General features: G+C 44.2%; 1 protein-coding gene across 2 annotated transcripts in view; it reads right to left on the bottom strand.

Moving 5' to 3' along the window:
• The window catches only part of Mtch2 (mitochondrial carrier 2), a 31,557-nt gene extending 21,378 nt beyond the window's left edge, over positions 1 to 10,179 (bottom strand). Inside the window, exons 1-5 of one of the 2 annotated variants that reach the window (XM_045141719.1) lie at positions 10,005 to 10,179; positions 3,860 to 3,944; positions 3,610 to 3,716; positions 1,478 to 1,504; positions 1,236 to 1,298 (exon numbers count right to left, since the gene is read on the bottom strand). In XM_045141719.1, the coding sequence (XP_044997654.1) occupies positions 1,236 to 1,298; positions 1,478 to 1,504; positions 3,610 to 3,716; positions 3,860 to 3,944; positions 10,005 to 10,091 (369 nt within the window). In that variant the 5' untranslated portion in view covers positions 10,092 to 10,179. The remainder of the gene's footprint in view (positions 1 to 1,235; positions 1,299 to 1,477; positions 1,505 to 3,609; positions 3,717 to 3,859; positions 3,945 to 10,004) is intronic. The other variant, XM_045141720.1, reaches the window with a different exon arrangement.
• Positions 10,180 to 17,729: the final 7,550 nt, after the last annotated feature.

The raw sequence follows: 17,729 nt of genomic DNA, 5'->3' as shown, positions 1-17,729 counted from the left end.
CAAGAATATCACAGCAAAGTCAGAGTAATACGACAAAAGCACCTCTGGACAAATAATATTCAACATGCAAAGGGCTTGACTACTACTCAATATTGCTATGCTAGATTATTTTCAGCAACTAGAAGATTTTCAGAGCTGGGTATGCTGATATATTCCTGTAATTCCAGCATGCAAAAAGCAGAATAAATTCAAGCCCAGTTTAGATTACGTAGCTATGCTCTGTCAATAAAATAAAATAAAATAAAATAAAATAAAATAAAATCAGCTTCAATTTCAATTTCTTTTTCTTTTCTTTCTTTTTTCTGGCTTTTCGAGGTAAGGTCTCGCTCTAGCCCAGGCTGACCTGGAATTCACTACCTAGTTTCAGTGTGGCATTGAATTCATGGTGATCCTCCTACTTATGCCTCCCAAGTGCTGGGATTAAAAGTGTGCACCGGGCTGGAGAGATGGCTTAGCAGTAAAGTGCTTGCCTGTGAAGCCTGAGGACCCTGGTTCGAGGCTCGATTCCCCAGGACCGTTAGCATGCACAAGGGGGTGCATGTCTGGAGTTCACTTGCAGTGGCTGGAAGCCCTGGCACACCCATTCTTTCTTTCTCTCTCTCTCTGCCTTTCTTTGTCTGTCGCTCTCAAATAAATAAATAACCCCCCCCCACACAAAAAAAAGATTAAAAACAGCATGCACTATCATGCCCAGCTAAAAACAGCTTCAATTTTATTTTATTTATTTATTGGTTTTTCAAGGTAGGGTCTCACTCCAACTCAGGGTAACCTGGAATTCACTATGTAGTCTCTGGGTAGCCTCAAACTCATGACAATCCTCCTACCTCTGCCTCCCGAGTGCTGGGATTAGAGGTGTGCACCACTACGCCTGGCTAATTCCCCCCGCCCCCCAGGTAAGGTCTCACTCTACCCCAAGCTGACCTGGAATTCACTATGGAGTCTCAGGGTGGCCTCGAACTCATGGTGATCCTCCTACCTCTGTCTCCTGGGATTAAAGACGTGTGCCACCACGCCCAGTGATACCTGGCTAATTTTAAAGATAATGGGAGAAAAAATTTTCTTCAGCTATTCCACTCCAAACAGCAAGAACTGTCCTCACTCTTGTAGGTTAAGCATGTAAGAAAGCCCAATTTAAATTGAAGGTGCAACTTCACTTGGGAACAGACTTGGAAGTACAGGTCTTATGATCTAATTCCACAACTGCCACTAGTTGTGGTGGTATGATCATCTCTTACCTCTTTGATAACTCGGTCAAAGGAACATGAGCCTTCTTTTTGTCCATTTCCATGTCCTGACTCCTGGAAATCAAAGTCAAAGGCAGAGATCTTGATGGCTTTAAATAGAACTGCTCCAACTGGTGGCCACCCCATAAGCCAATACTCCACAGAGGTGAAAAGGAAATAGCTTGGCTTTTCTCCTAAAGAGGCCCAAACTGCAATAACTTACAAGAGAAAGAGGCAAATTAGCTTGAACGTACCTCAGGTTTGTCACACTCCTGGTAATACTATAAAAGAAATAAAATGAAAGGATAATTAAGACTATTAATGCGTCATGTGCGAGAAGGCATAATAAAATAGCTAAAATTTCCCCCTATAAATTTTCAATTAATTTATTTTGTAATTAAGCTGGGTGTGGTGGCACATACTTTTAATCCTAGCATTTGGGAGGCAGAATTAGGATAACTGAGTTTGAGGCCAACTGGGGACTACAAAGTATCAGGTCAGCCTGGGTTAGACTGAGACCCTGCCTTGGGAAAAAAATTTTTTTGAGGCGGGGCATGAGTGCTCCAGGGCCTCCTGCTGTTATCAACTCCAGATGCATGCTCTACTTTGTGGATATAGCTTCACAATGGCACTGGGGAATTAAATCAAGGCTGCCAAGCTTTGTAAGCAAGCACCTAATGAGCCATCTCTCCAGCCCCTAATTTTTAAAATTTTGCTTGCAAACAAGGAGCAAGGAATGAGGGACAGAGAAATCAGCCCACTAGAGCCTCCTGTCACAGCAAAAAAAAACTCCACATGCATGTGCCAACTTTGTGCATCTGGCTTTACTTGAGTACTGGGGAACTGGATTTAACTAGCAGGATTTGCAAGCAAATGCCTTTAACTGCTTAGCCATTTGTCCAGCCCTAATTTTTCTTTTCTTTTATTTATTTGAGAGTGTGAAAGAGGGAGAGGGAGGGGGAGAACAGAGAGAGAGATGGAGAGAATGGGCATGCCAGGGCCTCCAGCCATTACAAACAAACTCCAGATGCATGCATCCCCTTATGCATCTGGTTTACGTGGGTGTCCTGGAGAATCGAACCAGAATCCTTTGGCTTTGCAGACAAAACATCTTAACCACTTAACCATCTCTCCAGCTTAGCCATAATTTTAAAAATGTTATTTGGGCAGGGAGTGGTGCACACGCCTTTAATCCCAGCACTCTGGAGGCAGAGGTAGGAGGATTGCTGTGAGTTTGAGGCTACAAGGAAACTACATAATGAATTGCAGGTTACCCTGGGCCAGAGTGAGACTTTATCTTAAAAACAAACAAACAAACAAACAACAACAAAATTTTATTCAGACTGGAGAGATGGCTTAGCAGTTGAGGTACTTGCCTGCAAAGCCAAAAGAACCAGGTTCAACTCCCCAGGACTCACGTAAGCCAGATATGCACAATGTGGTGCGCCCATTCTCTCTCTCTTAAATAAGTAAATAAAATACTGTCAGGCATGGGGGCACACACCTTTAATACTAGAATTTGGTAGGCATGGGTAGGAGAATTGCCATGACTTCGAGGACACCTCCAGACTACATGGTGAATTTCAGATAAGCCTGGGCTAGAGCAATACCCTACACCTCAAGAAACCAAAAAAAAAAAAAAAAAAAAAAAAGGAAGAAAAGAAAAAAAAGTATACACTTTAAATCAGCTACTTTCTTCCACTGAATAATGTAAATTGTCCTCTAGAAGGTAATTAGTTTCTGCTTAGAATAAGTGGTTCAGAGGAAGGTAACACAGATCAAAATTAATTAACTTTTCTTCAAATTCCCCTTGTTTCCTGGGAAAGAATACACTGAGCCAGGCAAAGACACATCCCATCTGTAATCTCAGTGTTTACAGAAGGCAGAAATGAGCAGTTAAGGAGGTTGGAAAACCAAACGACCCAGGTTCAATTCCCGGGTACCCATGTAAAGCCACATGCACAAGGTGGCACATGCGTCTGGAGTTCCTTTGCAGTGGCTAGGGGGCTATGGCACACCATTCTCTCTCTCAAATAAATTAAGTAAATTAAAAAAAAAAAAAAAAAGAGGCAAGTTTTTTCAAGGCCATCTTGGGCTTAAAAAAATCTTGTCTCTACAAAAGAAGAAAGAAGCTGGCTGTGGTGGTATAAGCCTTTAATCTCAGCAGTCAGTAGGCAAAAGGAATGAGGATTGAGGCCAGTATGAGACTATTACATAGTGAATTCCAATTCAGTCTGGGCTAGAAACCCTATCTTGAAAAACCAAATAAATAAAATAAAAAGGGAGAGAAAGAAAATGTTTTTCAAAAGGAAGAAAGGCCAGAGTTTGAAACTGCTTTTTAAAGGAAACCAAAGTGTATAGGAAAATTAGTTGATTTTCCTGTTACCTGTAAAACTTTACCATGGACCACAGTTCCAAGGACTCCTGAGCACAGTCTTGGAGTTAAGCCTGTGAACAATCCACGCCTCCCATCGATGCTTGCAATGTGTTGAGCTGAGAACACAAGTGAGAGGTATAAGTTCTTGTCCAAAGACATGGTTATCAAGAAATTTCAGAGTAACATGCCTTCTACATATTTTCTCTAAGTATCACAGTCCTCAAGATGATCCAATCCCAAATAAATCAAAGACACCTACCATAACAAAAGAGACCAGGAAGCTGACACACTTGCCGCCCAAAAATATTTCGTCCTATTGTTGGAGGAAGAGGCTCATACCCCACCTTAAAAAACAAAAGAATACATCAATATTAAGCAAAATCCCCAGCAATACCATGGCAGGTTTACAAGGACTTGAGTAAAAAACAAAATCGGTGGGCTGGAGAGATGGCTTAGTGGTTTAGGCGCTTGACTGCAAAGCCAAAGGACCCAAACTCAATTTCTCAGGACCACGTAAGCCAGATGTACAAGGTGGCACATGTGTCTGGAATTCATTTGCAGTGGATAAAGGGCCTGGTGTGCCCATTCTCTGCCTCTTTCAAATAAATAAATAAAAATAAAAAACAAAATCAGGGGGTTGGGAAGATAGCTCAGCAATTAAAGGCATTTGCTTGCAAAGCTTGTTGGCCAGGGTTCAATTTCCCTGTGTACCACATAAAAGCCAGACAAAAGTGGCACATCCAATGGGTGTGTTTGCAGAAACAAAAGACCCTGGCATGCCCACACATACAGGCACACAAATAAAGATTAAAAAAAAAAATAAACAAGGGCTGGAGAGATGGCTTAGCGGTTAAGCGCTTGCCTGTGAAGCCTAAGGACCCCAGTTCGACGCTCGGTTCCCCAGGTCCCACGTTAGCCAGATGCACAAGGGGGCGCACACATCTGGAGTTCGTTTGCAGAGGCTGGAAGCCCTGGCGCGCCCATTCTCTCTCTCTCCCTCTATCTGTCTTTCTCTCTGTGTCTGTCGCTCTCAAATAAATAAATTAAAAAAAAAAAAAAAACACCTTGGGCTAGGGTATAGAGAGGTGGCTTAGCAGTTAAGTGCTTGCATGTGAAGCCCAAGGACCCCCAGTTCAAGACTCGATTCCCCCGGACCCATGTAAACCAGATGCACAAGGTGGCACATGCTCCTGGAGTTAGTTTGCAGTGGCCGGAGGCCCTGGTGTGCCCATTCTCTCTCTCTCCCTCTCTGCCTCTTTCTCTCTCTGTCACTCTCAAATAAATCAATAAAAATAAACAAAAAAATACACAAACAACAATAACAACAAACCTGGGCTGGAGAGATGGCTCAGCAGTTAAGGCATATGCCTATGAAGCAATTCTCCAGGTCTCTCATAAACCAGATACAGATGGTGGCACGTGCGTCTAAAATTTATTTGCAAGACTAGAGGCCTGGTGTGCCCATTCTCACTCGGTCTCTCTCTCTCTCAGTAAATAAAAACCCACAAAAATCAGGTTTATTTATTTATTTTTGATGTGTTTGTAGTGCTGGGGACAGAACCTGCTGCCTTGCACACACTCTACCAGGGAGGACACCCTTAGCCCCAGGCTTATAATTTTTACATTTTTTCCCCAATATTTTTAATCTTTATTTTAGAGTGTGTAGGACAGACAATTGGTGCTAGGGTCTCAGCCACTGAAATCGAACTCCACACACCTGCACCACTTAGTGGGCATGTGCAAACTTGGGCTTGCCACATCTTTGTGTATCTGACTTATATGGGATCTGAAGAGTGGGACATGGGGCCTTAGGCTTCGCAGGCAAGCACCTTAACCGCTAAGCCATCTCTCCAGCCCTAATTTTTTAACCTTTGGTGTGTGGGTGTGGGCATGCACATGGTCAAAAGATAACTTTCAGGTGTTGGTTTTTGTCTTCCATCTTGTTTGAAGCAAGGTCCCTCATTCATTGCTGTTCATTTTCTTTCTCTCTCTCTGGTTTTGGAGGTAGGGTTTTGCTCTAGCCAAAGGTAACCTGGAGTTCACTATGTAGTCGCAGGCTGGACACTCACCTTGATCCTCCTACCTCCTCCTGAATGCTGGGATTAAATGCATGTGCACCACCACACCCACCTGGCTTCTTTCCTTTTTTTTTTTTTTTTTTTCCCTCTTCCTTTTCCTTTTTTTGTTTTTTTGAGGTAGGGTTTCACTCTAGCTCAGACTGACCCAGAATTCACTATGTACTCTCAGGGTGGCCTTGAACTCATGGGATCCTACCCCCACCTCTGACTCCCAAATGCTGGGATTAAAGGTGTGCGCCACCACACCCTGGCTTTATTTTAATTTTTGTTTGCAAGGAGGGGTGGGAGAGAGAAGGAGGGGAAGAAGAGGGAGGGAAGGAGAGAGAAAATGGGTAGGCCTGGGTGTCTAGCCACAGCAAATTAACTCCAGATGTATGCATCACTTTGTGCATCTGACTTTACATGGGTATTGGAGAATTGAACTCAGGCTGTCAGGCTTTGTGAGCAAGTGCCTTAATCCATGAGCCATTTCTCTAGCCCTCCTTTTCTTTCTGTTTGCTTGTGTGTGTGTGGCGTATGCATGTGTATATGCCCTTCTTGTGGCTGGAATGTAATGTCAGGTGCCCTACTTTACCACTCTTTCGCCTAGTTTTTGAGCCAGATCCTCTCTCATGGGGCTTCATGGGTTCTTCACTCTCTGTTCCCCTGTGGGACTGAGATTACAGGCCTACACAGCCATACCCACTCTTAGCTGTTTTACAGGTATCTGGAGATTGGAACTCTGGCAGTCTCAGGCTCTCAGGCTTGTAGAGAAAGCAGAAGAGCACCTAAATGCTGAAACATCTATCTCTCCAACCTCAGTTTAGGTTTTCTAAACCAACAATCAAGTTTATCACCCTTATCATTTTCTGTTCTGTCAAAGTGATTAAGACTAGAGTCAATAAACTCCAAGTTGCCCTTTGAGTCAAAGGGCATGGAGTCAATCATATAACTGAGATAGATTATCAAACTGAAAATAGAACAAAGAACAATTATGTGAGGAAGGTTACAGTTTATTGAGGCTGAAAAATATTCTCTAAAAAATAAGCAGAGGATTGGGAGATGGTTCAGCAGTTAAAGGCACTTGCTTGAAAGCCTGATGGCCTGGGTTTGATTCCCTAGTACCCATGTAAAGCCAGATGCACTAAGTGGTACATGCGTGTGGAGTTCTTTTGCAGAGGCAAGAGGTTCTAGTGCACTGACCACCACCCCCCCCAAAAAAGAAAAGAATAAGAAGAGATGGGTTGGGATGGTTGAACTGCCTGTAAAACCTGTTGGCCAGGGTTTGATTCCCCAATACCCACAAAAAGCCAGTAGTACATGCATCTGGAGTTCCTTTGCAGTGGCAAGAGGCCCTGGTGCACCTATTCTCATTCTCTCTCTGCTTGTAAATAAATAAAAATTAAAATTAGGCTGGGTGTGGTGGTGCATGCCTTTAATCCCAGCACCCCACTCGGGAAGAAGAGGCAGGAGGATTGCTGTGAGTTTGAGGCCACCCTGAGACTACCTAGTGAATTCCAGGTCAGCCTAGGCTAGAGTATGACCTTACCTCAAAACCAATAATAATAATAAAAATAATAATAAAACAGTATATATATATATATTTTTGGTTTTTCAAGTAGGGTCTCACTCTAGCTCAGGCTGACCTAGAATTCACTAGGTAGTCTCAGGGTGGCCTTGAACTTACAGCGATCCTCCTACCTCTGCCTCCCCAGTGCTGGGATTAAAGGCATGCGCCACCAAGCCTGGCTTATAAGCAGTATTTTTATATTTGAACAAAATGAGAAGATATCCACTAAGAAAGCATCAACTGCCTATTTGGCTAACTAGACAACAAAGGCCGACGCTCACAAGGATGGATAATACTTAAAATTACAAGCTAGGTTCATATTAAGAGAACAGTGTGCCGCTAATTTAATTAGTCATTTTATAAAAATTAATGATTACCATTTTATGTGTACAAAAGAATAGCTGAATGAATTCTGTAAGACACATTGTGGACTCTCCCTTGTTGACTCTTCCTTGTCTGAGCTTCCCCAAAGAGCTATCATGCAACTTTTTTTTTCAAGGTAGGATCTTGTGTTAGCCCAGGCTAACCTGGAATTCACTACGTAATCTCAGGATAGTCTCACACTCATGGCAATCCTCCTACTTGTGCCTCTCAAGTGCTGGAATTGAAGACATGTACCACCAAGCCCAGCCAGCTTAAGATGTTTTTAAAAAATTGAGATGGCTCAGCAGTTAAAGGGGCTTTCTTGCAAAGCCTGATGGGCGGGGTTCAATTCCCCAATACCCACATAAAGTCAGATACACAAAGTTGTGGAAGCGTGTGGAGTTCATTTGCCTTGGCAAGAGGTCCTGGCACACCCATTCTCTCTCAAAAATAAAATTAAAAAAAACTTTTTTAAAAATTTTTTTGGTTTTTTGAGGTAGGGTCTCACTCTAGCCCAGGCTGACCTGGAATTCACTATGGAGTCTCAGGGTGGCCTCGAACTCACGGCGATCCTCCTACCTCAGCCTCCCAAGTGCTGGGATTAAAGACTTGCGCCACCACGCCCGGCTTAAAAATAAAATATTTTTTGTTTACATTATTTGCAGAGAAAAAGAGACAATGAATGAATACGGCACACCTGGGCCTCTAGCCACTGCAAATGAACTCCAGACATAGATTCCACATTGTGCATCTGGCTTTACTTGGGTACTGAGGGATTGAACCCAGGGCTGGCAAGATTTGCAAGCAAGCACCCCTGAACCATCTCCCCAGTCCCCATGCAGCTATTTTTTTTTAATTTTTTTAAAATATTTTTTGTTCATTTTTTATTTCTTTGAGAGCGACAGACACAGGGAGAAAGACGGATAGAGGGAGAGAGAGAGAATGGGTGCGCCAGGGCTTCCAGCCACTGCAAACGAACTTCAGACACATGCGCCCCCTTGTGCATCTGGCTAATGTGGGACCTGGGGAACCGAGTCTTGAACCGGGGTCCTTAGGCTTCACAGGCAAGCGCTTAACCACTAAGCCATCTCTCCAGCCCAATGCAGCTATTTTTAAAACAGTACTTCACTCCCATCACAATTTGGCAACCATTGATATTGTGAAATCAGAATTTAGAATAATTGAGTGAGGTAAGAGCTTTAAATGCTATTAAAAAATGCTATCTTTTTGAGAACTATTGACTAGTGAGTTTATAGGTATACTGCAAAATACTGTCATTCACCTCATGCAACCTGGCCCCCAAAGTGTCAATTCTGTTTTAGACATCACAATAGATTTCAGTCTTTGATGTTCAAATGTAAAATTTGAATGTGCATGGGTCAACTGGGCAACAATTTGGATAAGTGACAATTCAAGAATTTTAAAAAGTGCCTTCCCCCAACAAAACCTAACAAACAAGTGGCCGTCCTGGTGTCACACACTCATACACAAACACACAATTTCAAAAAGGTGGATAGGACAGGGACTCTAAAATTTACTTTCCTCCTTGACACAATAACGAGGTAATTACGTCAAGGCTCAATAAATGTTTAAGATGAGTGGGTCTGTCCATTACAGGGAAACTTAAAAAAGCAATCTAAAATACTATCATCAGCCAAAATCTAGCCTCCTGCTCTATGAATATACATTTAAGAATTATTTTACACATTAGAAACTAAAGGAAAGAAAAAAGAGTCATCCAGGAGTTCGATGCTTAAACCCAAGCAGAACTGATTTCCAGCTCACTGTCATGAACCACATGGGGTGCAGCTGGAAAATCTCAATGGATCCTTCGGACATCTGACTTCACCATCACTTCTGAATGAGCTCCTTGTGTACATCTTGGCTATCTGTTGTTAAAATCTCTGAACGGAATAGGAGTAAACGGGGGTGTGTGGGGGGAGAACAGCGAATAAAAATCATAACACTGTCTTTCCTGTCATTTCAGTTTTGTCCGTAGGTGAGTACTTCACAAACTCGCGTTGGTGATATTTGAGCGGGGGAGGAGGAGTGGACGCGGGAGGGCGGAGGGCGAATACCAGTACGAGAGGGGCGCCGGGCGATGGCCGGACAGCCCTGGGTGGCGACCCGCCAGGATCAACCTCGGGGAAGGGAAAGCAAAGTTCAGCAGAGCCGCGGAGCAGGGCAGGGCAGAACCCAGGGGGTGGCAGTTGGCTACCGGGGAAGGAAGGAGCGGGCCTCGGCGCCGGGAGCGGAGGCCCGCGAGGCGGTGGGCGCCGTCCCGCTCGAGAGGACGGGGCGGCAGGGCAGGGCAGCATCGCCGGAGGCCAAAGGCCTGAAGCCCGCCCTGGGCGGTGGCGACCCGACGGGACGCTGGCAGGGCAGGGCAGGCAGGGCAGGGCGACGACTCATACCTGGATGAGCACTTTCACGTACATGAGCGGCTGGGACAGGATGGTGAGACCCGAGCCCAGGAGCACCTGACTGGCCGCGTCCGCCATGATGGCACCCGCGGACGGACGGACGGACGGACGGACCGAGCCACCAAGCGACAGAGCCGGTTCCAGGTCACGTGCCGGGCCGCCGGCTACACTGGCCCGCCCGCAGCGCTCGAGCACGCGCGCGCACGCACGCACGCACGCACGCACGCACGCCCCGCCGCCGCGCGGCGTCCCGCTCAGGCCCCGCCCACAGAAACGGCAGGCGCTCGCGAGCGGCTGCGAGGTCGGGGCGGAGCCTGCCAGCCGGGCGCATGCGTCTCTGGGGCTCCGCGCCCTCCACTAGGAAAAAAAAAAAAAAAAAAAAAAACCCCGAGATGCCTTGCGCATGCGCGTGCTGCGAGCGTCACGTTTGGGAGCAGCCGAGGGGCCGCGGTGAGAGGGGAGAGCTTTCGGTCTCCAGCTGCAGGCTCTGAGTGAAACAATGCAGTGTAGGTATAAGGGTGTCGGGCCAAGAAAAGAAATTGCAATCGGATCCCAGCATTTCCTTGGTATCCGTTTATCTCTGCTTTCTTTAATTTTCAGGGTTTGTATCTAAATTTAAGGATAACACCACTTGCCTCTGAGTGCTGTTGTGGACATCGAGTGAACTGTTCACGGAGAAGGCCTTTTTGAAAACTGCAGTACTAAAGTTACTTTAATATTGCCTTCTACCCAGCACAGAGTAGTAGACTTTGGAAGGTAATTATTAGGTTAGAGGGCACATGAGCCTTAGAGTCCAATGGACCTGATCCAAAATGTGCCTCTGGCAACTGCAAACCCTGTAACCTTAGATCATATTACCTCTTTATATCTTACACAAACAAGTATAGTAATATCTACTTCATTGCTGTGAGAAGTGAAGTAAGTACTGTCAATTTAGCGTAGTAAACAAAGAAATGCAATACCAAAGTGGTGGCGCATGCTTTTAAATTAATCCCAGCACTCGGGAGGCAGAGATAGGAGGATTGCTGTGAGTTAGAAGCCAGCCTGAGACTACATAGTGAATTCCAGATCAGCCTGGGCTAGAGGGAGACCCTACCTCGGAAAACAAACAAAAAATTCCAGCACCTGGAGGCAGAGGTAGGAGTATTGCTGTGAGTTCAATTTAAGGCCAACCTGGGAATACATAGTGAATTCCATGTCAGCCTGGGCTAGAGCAAAACCCTACCTTGGATAAAAAAGAAAGAAAGAAAGAAAAAAAAAGAAAGGAAGGACACAAGGGGAAGCTCCATGATGGCAGGGGAAAACAGCATGAGCAGAGGGTTCTGGTCAACATCATATGGACAATAGCAACTGGAGGGTATGCCAAACACTGGTAAGGGGAAGCTGGCTATGGCACCTAAAAGCCCGCTGTCAAAAATACATCACCACTAGGATGCTTCAATTCCCAAATTGCCACCAGCTGGGGACCTAGCATTCAGAACATGTAAGTTTATGGGGGACACTTGAATCAAACCACCACATCCCATCCCTGGTCCCCATAAACTGATTGCCATTCATGATGCAAAATGCAATGCATTCAGTCCAATTTTAAAAGTCCTCACAGTTTTTAATCAATTCTAGTCATGTTCAAACATCCCCATAATCATGTTTTAACTGAACTATAATACCAAAAAAAAAAATACCCATAATGGCACAGAATAAACATTCACATGGCAAAAGACGGCATTGAGCATAGCAAATATATATATATACATATATATATATATGTATATATATGTATATATATATATTCATTCAACCAACACAATATTTAAATACATATATACATATATATGTATATGTGTGTGTATGTGTGTATATATATATATATTTTTTTTTTCAACCAACACACGATTTAAAGCAAACAGGGTAAACATCAAACGCTGTAGCTCCAAGTCCTATAGCTCTAGTCAGTGACGAGTTTCCAAGTCTGATAATTCTAACTAGTGATAATCTCTGGAGTTCCAATTCTGACCCTTTAGCTGGGCTACTCACAGTCCCAGAAAACTTTATCTGAGGCTGGTAGTTCTCCTTGGTAGCCATCCCATAGTCCTGGCATCTCCATTAAGTCTCTACTACAAGCCACAGTTCATCCTCATGGCTCTATCAGGCTTCTCCACACAGGTAATCCAACAGCTTGCTTCACACTTCCCATGGATATTTCCAAAAAACAAAACCTTGTTGTAAATTCAATGACCATCTCTTTCCTGCATTTGTTAAACTCCATAGTACCAGGTGAGCTACCAACTCGTTAATCCAGAGGGGAATAAAACAAGACTGTGAAGAACAAGTCACTCCAGCATTCAGGCCCCTTCAAAAGAGTCTATATGCGGGCTGACAAGATGGCTTAGTAGTTAAGGCACTTGCCTTTGAAGACAAAGAACCCAAGTTCGATTCCCCAGTACCCATGTAAGCCCAATGAACAAGGTGGTGTGAGCATCTGGAGTTTGTTTGCAGTGGCTGATGGCCCTGGTGCACCCGTTCTTTCTCTCTCTAAATAAATAAATAATAAAATATCTTGGGCTGGAGAGACGATTTAGCAGTTGAGGCATTTGCCTGCAAAGCCAAAGGACCCAGGTTTGACTCCCCAGGACCCACTTAAGCCAGATATGCAAGGGGGTGCACACATCTGGCGTTCATTTGCAGTGGCTGGAGGCCCTGGTGCACCCATTCTTCCTCCCTCCCACCCCCTCTCTCTCTGCCTATTTCTGTATCTCTCTCAAATAAATAAATAAAATTTAAAAAATAATAAAATATCTTTAAAAAGAGTCTGAACAGGCAGAAGTTTTGGCCAAAACATTTTAATTTTTTCTGTGCCATATCCCTCAGCTGACACCAGTCCATTTCTATGTAATGCAACTCTGTACAAGTTTTTCAGAACACAGGCAGGCAGAACGCAGTAAGCCTGTCACACAAACTGCTTCTATACCAGTCCTGACAAAGTTCTTCCTTACCCTTATAAGCCAAACCTCACAATCCATAGTGTTTTTTTTTTTTTTCTTTTGGTTTTTCAAGGTAGGGTTTCACTCTAGCCTAGGCTGACTTAGAATTCACTTTGTAGACCCAGGGTGGCCTCAAAGTCACTGCGATCCTACTATCTCTGCCTACCAAGTGCTGGGATTAAAGGTGTGGCCCACAATGCCTGGCTTCCCAGTCTATAGTTCTTATTGCATTCAGGCCTTTCAATTCTGACCAGAATGGTTCATCAAGGTGTACTTAAAGGACTGCAAGGTGTCTCATAGGTCAAGATTCCAAGTTTGTCCACATTCCTCCTGCAAAGCAATTCTAAAAGGCTAAAGCCACAGAATCAGGTTTCTAGCAGCAACAACCCCACTTCTCAGTACCAATGTTACTGTTGCAGTCAACTTCACATTGCTGGCAGAAAACACCCCACCAAGAGCAGCTTGTAGGAGGAAAGGGTTTATTTTTGGCTTACAGACTTCAGGGGAAGCTCCATGACAGCAGGGGAAAATGATGGCACGAGGAAAGGGTGAACATCACCTCCTGGCCAACATCATATGGACAACGGCAACTGTAGAGTGTGCCAAATGCTGGCAAGGGGAAGCTGGCTATAACACCCATAAGCCCACCTCCAACAATACATCACCTCTAGGAGGATCCAATTCCCCAATTGCCACCAGCTGAGGACCTAACATTCAGAACACTTGAGTTTATGGGGGACACCTGACTCAAACTACCACAGAACCCTAAAATGAGTTATATTTTATTACCTATATTCAAGTTGTGAGGGGAAGAAGAAAAGTCAAAAGGGGCAGGGCTAAATGGGGAGGAAGAGAGAACCAGTGCAACATAGTATTCGAGAAGTCAAAAATTCGGGGAGGAGGGCATGGTGGGGGGGCAGACCTTTAATCCCAGTACTTGGGAGGCAGAGATATGAGTATCATGGTGAGCTCAAGGCCATCGTGAAACTACATAGTGAATTCCAGGTTAGTCTGGGCTATAGCAAGACCCTACCTTGAAAAACTGAAAAAAAAAAAAAAAAAAGATTTGGGGACAAAAGTGACAGTAATTAATAATGACACCCAGCAAAGAGAAGTGGATTTACCAGCGAAAGCACTGCTGTGCTGGAAAGCAGTCTCCCATTTTTCAATTACGGTTCTGCCACTTTCTGGGTGACTTAGTAACCTTTTTGTGCTGAGCTTGGGATAAATAAACTATCCTTTACTGAATCACTTCAATAAATTTCTCCTTTCTTAATTTTTCTCGCTAGCCATTATCAACACTTTGAAAAAATATTTATTTATTTATTTGAGAGAGAGAAAGAGGTAGATATAGAGAATGGGAATACCAGGGCCTCTAATCACTGCAAAGGGACTGTCTCACTGTTTTGTTGCTGTTTCATGCTGTGTTTTCATTGGCTAAGACATAGTAAGTGTTCAATAAGCATTTGTTGGCATAGTGATTCCAGTGGAGGCCATGGCCTTTTCTGGGGAGTGGGTGAGTGTCCCTTTTTTTTTGCCAAGTTCAGCTGCTTATGCTGCCCTGATTGCTCCTCCTTCTCAGTGAGCTACATGTGACTACAGACCTCACAGAACCTTTAAAAATAGTTTTATTTGTTTATTTGCAAGGGGAAAACGAGAGAGAGGGGAAATGGGCATGCCAGGGCCTCTAGCCACTGAAAATGAATTCCAGACGCATACACCACTTGGTGCATCTGGCTTTATGTGGATACTGGAAAATCAAACCTGGGCCATCAGGCTTTGGAAGCTAATGCCTTTAACTGTTGAGCCATCTCTCCAGCCCCTCATATATGTTCTTTTTAAACTGACTTATTATCAACTAAAGTAGCCTTTTTCCTACAAAGAAAAAAAAAAATGGGGCTGAAGAAATGGCTTAGTGGTTAAAGCTCTTGCCTGTGAAGTCTAAGGGCCCAGGTTCGATTCCCTAGTATTCATGTAATCCAGATGCACAAGATGGCACATGCGTCTGGAGCTCGTTTGCAGTGACTGGAGGTCCTGGTGTGTCCATTCTCTCTTTCTCTGTTTGTCCCCCCCCTCTCAAATGAATAAAAATGTTTTTAAAGTTATGAATTTCATTACATAATGACTTAATTGGGTTTTCTGATGTGGATGAACATAAAATTCCATCCAAACTTGTTGGGCATGAGGGTGGGTGATGTATAGAGAGAGGTACACTAGCCTCAGACATGGCTGCATCCAGGTTTTAAGGGGTCATGCTCAGATTGTATCTCTCTTAGTTTTGCTTTTTCCACTTTCTTCTCAGATAGAATGGCTCCTTAAGAAGGCTTCCTTCTACCTCTTACCTTACATTGTCACAGTTCTAGGACCAAGGGTGCCACACTCTTGACCCCAAAGTCCTAACAAACATACTAACGTCACTTCTCCTGAATCACCACATCCCTGCTCTAGTAAGTCCCACTCATCTTGGCCCTGCTGGGCTGAGATGGAGAGGGTCCTGCTACCACGGGGGCTCTCTACCCCTCCTGCCAGCCACATGGCAGGAGCTCTCTGTATTTTCCCCTTTCCCCTTCTCTTAATCTAACAAAGTCTCTTTAGGTCTTAAAAAAAGAAACAGGATAGTCTTCTACATGTTTCTACATGTTCAGTTTCTGAAACACACTGAGCAGTGGCAGTTACTTTACTATAACACAGAACATCCTCAGATCCTCACTTGCTCAGTGTCTATGTTAGCAATGTAAGGGACTGCATCATTACTACACGGCCCAAAGTCACTGTATCTTGTTGCTATGCTCTTGTTTTACTTTCTTTAATTGTGCTCATGCTTAATATTTCTATTTAACATTTGTGAAATGTTAGAGAAATTAGTGACACTTTCTATTTAAGAAGGAAAGCAAGAAAACAATTACATATGAAACTATTTATAAAAAATGGCAAAAGATGTGAATATTAAAAATTTTTAAAACTGAAAAAAAAAAAAAGAAACAGGAGTTGGGCATAGTGACACACACTTTTAATTTTTTTATTTTTATATATTCATTTGAGAGCGACTGACAGAGAGAGAAAGAGGCAGATAGAGAGAGAGAATGGGTGCGCCAGAGCTTCCAGTCACTGCAAATGAACTCCAGACTCGTGCGCCCTCTTGTGCATCTGGGCAACGTGGGTCCTGGGGAATTGAGCTTTGAACCGGGGTCCTTAGGCTTCACAGGTAAGCGCTTAACTGCTAAGCCATCTCTCCAGCCTGACACACACTTTTAATACCAGCACTGGCGAAGCAGAGGTAGGAGGATTGCCATGAGTTTGAGGCCACCCTGAGACTGCATAGTGAGTTCCAGGTCAGCCTGAGCTAGAGTGAAACCCAAACTTGAAAAACAAAAACAAACAAACAAACAAACAAAATCCTAAAGGTCTGTATTGAATTGCACACATGCTGGGCTGGAGAGATAGCTTGATGGTTAAAGTGCTTCCTGAGTTGCACACATCGTTCTGAATGTGATTAGAGAATGGAAAAGTTTAGGCATAGACCCATTGCTCTCCATCAAAGCTGGAATGGAACATATATCTTACCATCAGGTATAACTGAAGAATGTCATTGAGAGAGGCACAATTTCTCCCAAAGGAACACTGGGGTGCTAATATCAAAATAAAGACACACAGGGCTGGGGATGCAACTTAGTTGAAAGAATGTCTGCCAGGCTGGAGAGATGGCTTAGTGGGTAAAGCATGTGCCTGCAAAGCCAAAGGACCCAGGTTCAATTCCCCAGGACCCACGTAAGCCAGATGCACAAGGTAGCACATGTGTTTGGAGTTTGTTTGCAGTGGCCGAAGGCCCTGGCATACCCATTCTTTCTCTCCACCTCTTTCTCTATAAATAAATAAAAAGAATAAAATTAAATAAAGAAAAGAATGTCTGCCTAGCATGCCAAAGCCCTGGATTCAGTTTTTAGTACCACATAAACTGAGCATGGTGGCACATGGCTATAATCCCAGCAACCAGCACTGTGGAGGCAGGAGGATCAGAAGTTCAACATCATCCTTGGGTACAACTCTGTCTCATGTGAAGCTGAGTGCGGTGGTGCATGCTTTTAATCCCAGCACTTGGGAGGTTGAGGTAGCAGGATTGCTTTGAGTTTGAGGCCACCCTGAGACTACATCAAACTTCATCTCCCAAAACCAAAAATAGGACTGGAGACATGGTTTAGCAGTTAAGGCATTTGCCTGTGATGCCTGAGGACCCAGGTTTGACTCCCCAGAACCCACGCAAGCCAGATGCACAGAGTGACTCATGTGCACAGGTTCACATGCACACAAGGTGGTCCACACATCTGGAGTTCATTTGCTGTGGTCAATGCCCTGACATGCCAATTCTCTTTCTCTCTTTAGCTCTCCCACTCTGTCTTTCATAAAGAATGTGAAAAAAGCTGGGCGTGGTGGTGCATCCCTTTAATCCCAGCACTCAGGAGGCAGAGGTAGGTGGATCGCCATGAGTTCAAGGCTATCCTGAGACTCCATAGTGAATTCCAGGTCACCCTGTGCCAGAAGTGAGACCCTACTTAAAAAAAAAAAAACAAAAAACCAAAAATGTGATAAAAGGTCTGGAGAGATGGCTCAGCAGTTAAGTGCTTGCCTCTGAAGCCTAAGGACCCCAGTTTGAGGCTTGATTCCCCAGGACCCATGTTAACCAGTTGCACAAGGGGGCGCACATATCTAGAGTTTATTTGCAGTGGCTGGAAGCCCT

This window comes from Jaculus jaculus, chromosome 1 (assembly GCF_020740685.1).
Source record: "Jaculus jaculus isolate mJacJac1 chromosome 1, mJacJac1.mat.Y.cur, whole genome shotgun sequence".
In the NCBI taxonomy this organism is placed as follows: domain Eukaryota; kingdom Metazoa; phylum Chordata; class Mammalia; order Rodentia; family Dipodidae; genus Jaculus; species Jaculus jaculus.
This window is presented reverse-complemented; position numbering and strand designations above follow the sequence as displayed.